The sequence below is a fragment of the Molossus molossus genome, unplaced genomic scaffold, assembly GCF_014108415.1.
Source record: "Molossus molossus isolate mMolMol1 unplaced genomic scaffold, mMolMol1.p scaffold_m16_p_8, whole genome shotgun sequence".
Taxonomy (NCBI): Eukaryota; Metazoa; Chordata; class Mammalia; order Chiroptera; family Molossidae; genus Molossus; species Molossus molossus.
Genome location: NW_023425402.1, coordinates 57,159,936 through 57,169,035, shown reverse-complemented (window position 1 = coordinate 57,169,035; position 9,100 = coordinate 57,159,936). Strand labels below are relative to the sequence as shown.

General features: G+C 39.4%; 1 protein-coding gene across 1 annotated transcript; it reads right to left on the bottom strand.

Moving 5' to 3' along the window:
- Positions 1–2,036: 2,036 nt before the first annotated feature.
- On the bottom strand, positions 2,037–7,501 carry NDUFAF4 (NADH:ubiquinone oxidoreductase complex assembly factor 4). Its single transcript, XM_036248653.1, has 3 exons — positions 7,315–7,501; positions 6,740–6,843; positions 2,037–3,425 (listed from the first exon to the last, which is right to left on the bottom strand). Exons 1-3 carry the CDS (start codon positions 7,448–7,450, stop codon positions 3,141–3,143), a joined length of 525 nt encoding a protein of 174 aa, XP_036104546.1. The 5' UTR covers positions 7,451–7,501; the 3' UTR covers positions 2,037–3,140.
- Between the last annotated feature and the right edge of the window lie 1,599 nt (positions 7,502–9,100).

The following is a 9,100-nucleotide window of genomic DNA, read 5'->3' as shown; positions in this document are numbered from 1 at the left end:
GAGCTCCACAGGTGATTCTCACAGAGGTCACTGGCAGTCCTGGCTTCATACATACCAAGCACCTCACATGCCATCTCACTTAATCGTTATAATCCTGGAGAGGCAAAATAGTGTAGTAGTTAGGAGCACAAGGTTTTAAAAATAACCTACTAGGGCAAATTTTCAACCTGTGTGCTGCAAGAATGTTTAAAATATGCAGTACCTGACTATTTGGTCAGGGGCACTGACCTCTTTTCTCTTAGATTGTCAAATAAAAATGTGACAACAGCCAAGACAATAGCCATCTGGTGTGAATGCCCTGACTTGAACTGTAAATTTATAGGTCATATAATAGAGTTGCATCTTATTGGTCACATCACATGAGGTTGCATCTGATCAATTAATCCTTATATACAAATACAGGCACCTGATTTTTTAAAAAATGTTTTTATTGATTTTTTTTTTTTGGAGAGGAGAAATAGAAACATCCATTGGCTGCCTCCTGCATGCCCCCTACTGGGGATCAAGCCCACAACCCAAGCATGTGCCCTGACCAGGAATCAAAATGGGACCTCTCAGTACATGGGATGATGCTCAATCTGAGCCACATCAGCTGGGTTAGGCACCAGATTTTTTAAAAAGTTACTTTGGCCCTGGCCAGTTTGGCTCAGTGGTAGAGCGATTGCCCATGGACCAGAGAGTCCTGGGTTCGGTTCCCACTAAGGGCACATACCTGAGTTGCAATTTGTCCCTGGCCCTGGTTGGGGTTGTGTGGGTGGCAACCACTCGATGTGTCTCTCTCATGTCAATGTTTCTTTCTCTCTTCCTATCTGAAGATAAATGCAAAAATGTCCTAAAACACACACACACACACACACACACACATTACTTTGGAGCAAAAAGGGTAGGTAATTACCATTATTATTTTTCATAAAGCAATCAAAATTATGCCTACTTGTCAGATTAGGAAAAATGTATTTTTTGGTGTGCTGCAGAATTTTAATAACTAGTTTATGTGTGCCATGCGATGAAAAGGGTTAAAAATGTCTGTACTAGGGTTTAAATTCAGGTTCCAACACTTACTAGGATATCTCTGAAATATTACCTTAAATCCCTGTATCAATTTTCCCTGCAAAATGTGGTTAACAGCACTTATCCTCAGACCTGTGGTAAATATTAAGCAAGCTAATACATGTAAAGTACCTAGTAATTGCTTTTCAGATGTTAGCAACTAGTGCCTGTTTTACAGTTAAGGACATTTCCAAGATCAGATGGCTAGTGGTGATGCTATCGACAGGCAGGTTTTGAGTCTAACTCAAGGCTTTCTGTGACACCACTACCCAAGTGCTCTCCTATATATAATAAAAAACAGTAACAGGCCAATGAATGATATGAAAAGTACTTTATTTTATCACGTGATACCGTATTAACAGCCATATTTACAGCTGCCTAACCACAGTATAGATTTAAATAGGGAAAATGGCTCAGAAATAGCAGTATTAGTGATTCAAGTATTGATCTTTATTTGATAAAGATAGCAGTTTTGATGATTTATCAGTTTTAAAATGCAATTTCATACTTTGTTCCTATGGTTTTAAAAAGAATTGTTTTGAACTAAATACATACAAACTAGATATATTCATATAACGAAACTACATTTGAAAACAAGCTTAAAAATTTCCCATCTCAATTTTTCTCTTCTAAGTATTAAAAATGCCTAATTCCATCACCGCATTGAATGCCTCGGCATCTTTTATTTGATTTCCAAGGGACTTCCTGTAAAGTAACAAATGTCAATCTTCCATCATAAAAACAGTGATAACCTGGAATTTTTTTTACCACATTCCCCAATATTCTTTCAATTCACACATTCTGCTCTTTTGAGATATGTTTCTATGTTAACACAGCAGAAAAAACACAACACTAGGATTTTGAAAACCTAAATTCTAAGTTGTCACAAACTACAGAATAATCTTAAATAGGTCATGAACCTTCCTCAGGCCTATGTTCTCAAATGCAAAAAAAAAAAAAAAAAAAGAGACATATTTGTTGTCCTTTATTTTATCTTCACAGTAGCACTTCAAGTTAAGTAAGGCAGCATTATAATCACTTACAGAGGAATTTCAATCTCAAAGAGGTTACACAGTCCATCTAAGATCTCACAGGTAGTGACATGGCAGAGTTAAACTTACAGAATTTTGCTCATGACCCTAATACTGGTATATATTCTGCTGATAAATTTGTTAAATGAAGCAACAATTTCCCGGATCCCTTCCAATGATCACATCTGATGCTTCTACTTGCTATTTTTTTTTCTCTTCTTTCAACCGACAAATAAATTAGAAAATATATATATATTCGGTCACCAAATTTCATTTATCCTGGTTCTTTGATTTAACCACTCTTTAAAGTTTTCTTGTATTTCTACATTAAATCCAGAGAAAAGTTATTTTTTCAGATAGTTTCCACCACTGTCTGTCTCTCTGAAAGCTACTGGACTTACCTGTCTGTCAAAGTAGAGATTTGCTAAAATTTTATAAACATTAATTCTTTTCTTAAGTTATTTCAAAACAAACAAACAATTAATGGCCTTACTAATTAGTCCCTGGAGTAGCAGTTAAAATGTATTTTCTAATGATTGTGTATCCAGTGTCCTGTCTGGCTTTAGTCGGGAAATACTCTTATTCTACCTGACGAGCCTCCCTTTCCCTAACGAGAAAATGCCAGTCATAAGAGTCAGGAAACTCTTACTTTCACTATTCCATAGGAAGAATAGACTACCTGAATTGGAAGGTGAAACTTTAAATGTTATATGAGGGACTCAGGACATTTCCTAAGAGGCCATATGACTAATTTAAAAGTTGATGATATGTGCTTAAAATAATACATTATTTTATTTGTAATAAATGTATGCATGTGCTATTTAGTCATGCTGATATCATATATAAATACATGCCTAAACTAAATTAAAGTTGGAAAAAAAAACATTTATTTTATCAGCAGTCCTGAAAATTCAGCAGAGCTCAATAAATAGGATGCTCTCACAAGGAGGGAGCTTTAAACTTTCGGCAATTTATATAATTTAATATGCTAACATAGAGATAATAAACAGGGCTCGGGAACTGGGAGTACACATGGGAAAAGCAACTCCAAGAGTTCCTTTATTTCGATTGTATTGCTTTCTTGTCATCCAGAGGGAAGATTTTGACTTCGAAAGTTTCAAAATATCTGAGAAGAGAATTTACATCTTTCTGTTCTAGATAGTATTCTTCTGCTATTTTCTGAGCAGTCCATGTATCTGGATTAAGTTTATGATTATTGAGAAGTGTCAGTGCCTCTACAATGGAAATTTTGCCTATGGGAATGTTCTCAATATTTATGTTAAAGTGATGGCCTTTTGGCAACCTGGATTCCTTTGGCTCTTGAGGTGTTCCAGTATCTTTGACCTAGTAACAAAAGACAAAAAAACAAATAAAAAGGCTTTCAAGATGAAAGAAAAGATTTGAGATGCTTCTCTACAGTCATGCTTCTCAAATCTCCACTATTCTTTTTCAAATAAATACTGCACATGCTTCTCGAAACTACATTTCCTCATTATAATGAGCCACAGTTCAATGGCATTTTGACCACATCATCATTTGGTAACTATAGCTCAATCATCATAAAGAAATTCAGGTAATTCTACAAAATAATAGTCAAAGGTATACCATCTACTCACATTATTTAATTTACATTATTAAGAAAACAATAAACTGATTCGATCAAGACTGCTTCAGAAGGGCAGGACTCTGATGTTGCCCTAAATTTACTTGTCAATCTTCATTCTGCTTCCTAGTTTTTTATTTCATATTCAGTGCCTCCAAATACTGTGAATGAATTTAAATGTTGCTAGAGATTTTGCCTTGAGAAATAAGCTCCTACTACTTCAATAAATATAAAATAAAACATTTTATGCACACCTATCTTTCCATTTGTCTGTACCATCCAAACTTAATCCTTGAATTTGTGCTCTGTGTTTCACTGCTGTTACCTAGTTATGCCAATCATTTATTCCCTTTTTCTTTTCCTTCACCTGCTGCTGTCAGGTCAAAAATATAAAAATGCTGTCGTAACCTTTTAAAAACACTCACAAACCCCAAAACCACACGTCCTTTATGACCAGTTTCCTTCTTTTTAATTAAGCTTTAAAAGATAATGGTTTAGCTCTGGCCATTTTGGCTCAGCGGTTAGAGCGTTGGCCCATGGATGAGAGAGTCCCAGGTTCAGTTCCTGCTAAGGGCACGTACCTAGGTTGCAGTTTGTCTCCGGCCCTGGTTGGGGTCATGTGGGTGGCAACCACTTGATGTGTCTCTCTCATGTCGATGTTTCTCTTTCTTCCTCTCTCCCTACTTCACACTCTATCTGAAGATAAATGCAAAAATGTCCTCCGGTGAGGATAAAAAAAATAATAATAATGGTTTATGTTGATATCTAATCTAGAAGACTTTTCCGGCTTTCTTTGAACTCAGTGCAGCATCTGACGCGTGGTTTCAATGCCATCATTCTCCTAGTTTCCCACCTATCTATCTAGTGCTTCCTTCTTTGTTTTCTGTGGACTCCCTCCCTTCAGCTGCTCCTTAAATGTTAGTGTCCCCAAGTTCTGGCGTAGGCCCTCTTTTCAGCCTATACTATTACTCTTCCTAAGTAATCCCACATGTCACATGCAGTTTCATGACTATCTACATGTCTACTTTCAAATGTGATCTCAAACCTAGACCTTTCTCCTTACTTCCAGACACAAATTTCCAAATGCATAATGGGCATCTCTACTTAGATCATCTATAAGCGCCTCAAAATCAACATATCTAAAATCGAACTTATCCCTTCCCTCTAAAAACCCAAGTATATCCCCAATGATTAACACCATCTACCTCCATATCTCATTCCAAAACTTAAAGCTCCTCTTAAGTCATGTTACACCAGACTCCTCCGTCTCTCTCACTCAAAATTTCCAATCAGTGATCAAATCCTGTTGATAACGTCCCCTAAGTCTCTCTCAAAGCCATTCACTTCTCTCCCATTATTAAATCACCTTAGTCAAGCCAATGTCTCTTGAAGGAACTACTGTAAAAGCCTCTTAACTGGTCTCCTCTAACTGGGTAAAATGCATTATGTTCTCTCCCAGTCCATTCTCAAAACTATGCCTATTAAGCCCTGGCTGGTGTAACTCGATTGGAGCATCGCCCTGTACACCTAAAAGTGGTCGGTTTGATTACTGGCCAGGGAACGTACCCCGATTGTGGGTTTGATCCCTGTTAAGGGGTGTGCAAGAGGCAGCCTATTGATGTTCCCCTCTCTCTAAAAATCAATACAAATAAAATTTTAAAAATAATTATTTGATATGATAGGCATAGTATCCTTGATGTCTAGAGACATCACAAATGAACTGCCAAAATGTAAAAAAGGGGCAAAGAACATAAATAGGTACCTCAACCTTTTTTATCATCACTCCCCCATGAACACTTTTAGACTTTCCTAATAATCGCTTTAAAATGTAATAACACTATATGTCTCTTTATGTATTGCATCTAAATATCTGTGCTTTATACATAAAAAGCACTTTATATTTTTGTTTCCCAAGAGCCAATTTTCAAATGCATGATTTAGTGTAACATGAGAGAAACAACACTTGGAATTATTATTCAACACCTGCCTAAAAATAACAAAGGACATGAACATCAACTTCTATTATCTTTTTTTTATGTGAGCATCTGGTCATAAATGAACCCAGCAACTGCTATTACATGTAATACTTTACAAACTTTATTTTATATATGAGTTTTAACTTCTCTTCTCTATTGAAAATTATACTAAAAACTATATCTGTGCCAGTCTACTGCCTAGCCACAGAGACAGACAAGAGAATTGTAGAATGAAAAAAAAAATCTGCAAGTTGTCACTGGCACTTGCCTCTCCTTTAATCAAACTCTTTCCCCTTCCTTAGAACCTTCCTGCCTCCACAAGCTCTTGTGTTTAACTTCCACTGATCCTTGAGGTCTGAACTTAAAAGTCACTTCCTCAGAAACCATCACTGATCCTCCAATCTCAAACAGGTCCTCCTGATACACTCACAGTGCCTGTATTTCTCCTTCACAGACAGATCAGTAACTACATACTACGGTTGCACATATGTTTAATACCTGTGTCCCTCACAATACTATAAGCACTGTGAGAACAAGGACTAGATCTATTTTGTTCATCACTATATACAGAGTACTTATGCCTGGTATTTACATATGGATTTACATATAGGTTCCCATTCTCAATGTATTCTTTAACGTATCCTATCTGAACATATCTTTAAAAAACAAACAAACAAAATACCACCAATACAACACTAAAGGAATCCCTGAGATTAGAATATATCTCAATACACTGAAGAGGAAGAAGATAGTATTAAAGCTCTCCTTTGGTCATTCAAATGACAACCACTAGAAGTACCTTACCAAATCTTACAAATTCTGAAATAATATAAAATAATTCACACAGTTGCATTCAATTAATACTTTCACAAGTCTTCTAGAATTTCAGTAAATATCCACTGAACCAAGGCCTGGGTGTCTTGCTTAGACTTTGCCAGTGCACTTATTCTGGTCACAACTACATTGACATGTTCCACCTGCAGAGCATCTTACTCTCTTTTACTAGTTGGCCACACTTTTCCGATAATTTTTCTGGAGTCAAAAAAGGTTAAATTATTTACTTAATTAAAACACATTACCTGCACAGAAGACACAGGATCTTTGGAATCAACATACACATTTCTCAGTAATGACAGCAGTTTGTCATCTTTTCTAAAAATGTCTCCCTTAACATCTGGATGGCCTAAAGAAAGAAAAAGAATGTCACAATAGTCAAAGAGTTCCCTCTGAGATCCTAAGCATTTAACACACGACAATGACCTTTTTAAAAGAAACAAACACTTTGACAGTACGAAAAGTAAAAGTAAACCCAAACGCTAGGTTAGGCTCGCGTCCACTGTTCTGTGAAGACATCTAGAGAGAACTCCCGCTGCACAGGACGCCTTCTGATTCGGACTCCCGGAACCAAGCGGCCGGCCGGGCCACCCCTGGTCGCCACCACCGGCTGCGAAGAAAGCGGAGCGGCCGGCTCCACACCCTAAGGGGACTGGCTCAATGTCACGGGCCTGGAGGCTCCACCTTCCCGCGCTGGGTGGCCGAGCTCTGCAGCAACTCTGGGCCCCGGCCACTGGACCTACGTCCGCCCGCGCAGCACCGCCCACCAGCCCGCACACGGAGCCCACGAGCCGGCCCCCCGCGCCCCGGCACCACTTACCGCTTATCTGCTCTCGCAGGAGGCTCTTGGTGGACGGGTGCCGGGGGGCCGGAGAGGGCTTCATCTTGCTGATTTCCCGCTCCGCCCGGTTCTCGAGGTTGAAGTTCCTGATCGCGCGAATCACCGCGGCCCCCATGTCTTCACAACATGATGCCCTCAGGTTCACACCGCACGTGGGAAAAGCCGGCGAGCGCGACCTCCGGGACGCACCGAGCATGCGCAAGTCTGCGGTCGACCCGGTCGCGCGCCGGAAAACGGGCGCTGAAGGCGCACGGTTTGCCCCCTAGCGTTCGGGAGGGCACACGCCGCGTCTCGCCCGCCGGCAACCACAGGGAGAGCGCCTCTCCGGAGCGGGGCGGACGTGCTCCCACCTGCGGGTGCTGGAGCGGAGGGGGCGGGGCTCAGGCTCAGACCCACGCTGGTTCCCAACACTGGAGACTCCTGGGGACACCCGGGAGGTTAAGGCAGTTCCACGCGGTGCAAACTTTCTGACTTACTTCCTCCGGAGTAAGGCCGGGCATTGGCTTAAGCTTCCCACGTGATTCAAAATTGCAGGCTGAGTTGAGAAAGTCGTAAGGACATTGACCTTGGAGTCCTTTCGCAGGTCCGCGCAGCGAAAGAGGAGCTGGTAAAAATGGACCTCGTTGCACCCCATAAAGGAGGGTTCGAAAAACGCCCCTTCCAATTTTTGTGAAAGGAACGGAAAGAAAGTGTATTCGTTTTGAATGAATATTTGTTCTCTATCACTCTTATTTAAATGGCCCTTATTTTCCTGTCACCCTTGCCTGAAGCATTTCTGAGCCACGTGTTCTCGTTTTTTTACATCCCGCTCTCATTTTTTAACTAATTTTATCTATTTTACTTATGTTGCCCTTTTTCACCCTGTATTCTTGATACTAATTTGTGTTATTTGTCCATACTTTTAAGTGCTGAGTCACGGCGTCGTTCCCGTTTTCCCTGACTCATTTCTTGTTAAGCCAGGGAACCCGCTCATTGAAAGGGACAGCCAACGAGACAGAAAAAAACGGGTGTTAGTTCTCTCTCTCTCTCTCTCTCTCTCTCTCTCTCTCTCTCTCTCACACACACACACACACACACACACATCTCAGAATGGATTGTTGTTGCTAATTTTATTTAAAGTCTTTAGAAATATTGCCATTAGTCCATAATAAAAGAACCTACCAGGAAGTAGCTGGGTTTACAAAGCTACAATATTTTTCACAGACTGTGGCTGCAAAGATCTGTTTTTCGTGTTCCCAGATCTGCTCAACAAAATGAAGGTGATTGTTTTTTTGTTTTGTTTTTAAATCAGTTAAAAACAAGAAAATAGTCCATGCAAAGATAATCTAAATGAAGTAATAAAACTTTTTTTTTTAAAAAAAAGAATCGAAGTAAAGAAGGGGCGGTTTTATTTAAAGAAAACTAATGGGATTATTAAATATATTTAATCATAGCAAAAGTACTACAAGAACCCTAGCTTCCTCCACTGGGATTGGTATAGAGTTATTTGGTAAATTATCCTGAAGGTGGCAGGCTACTACAAGATTTCCATCTCTGAGACTTAAACATGTTCCTAACTCCATGATTTTTAGCCCAGGTATTCATATTTCTACAGGTGCTGAGAAATGTTCATCTGCCCCTTTATGTCCATGTTCAGAAATTATGGTAGCAATTCCCCTCATTGCCTGTTAAAATATTTTAAAGGTGAAAAACTAATTTCATGGAAATTCTACCACATTTTTTGGCAGCATGAAAAAGTAATGTTAAACAGAAGTTATAAGAGGTA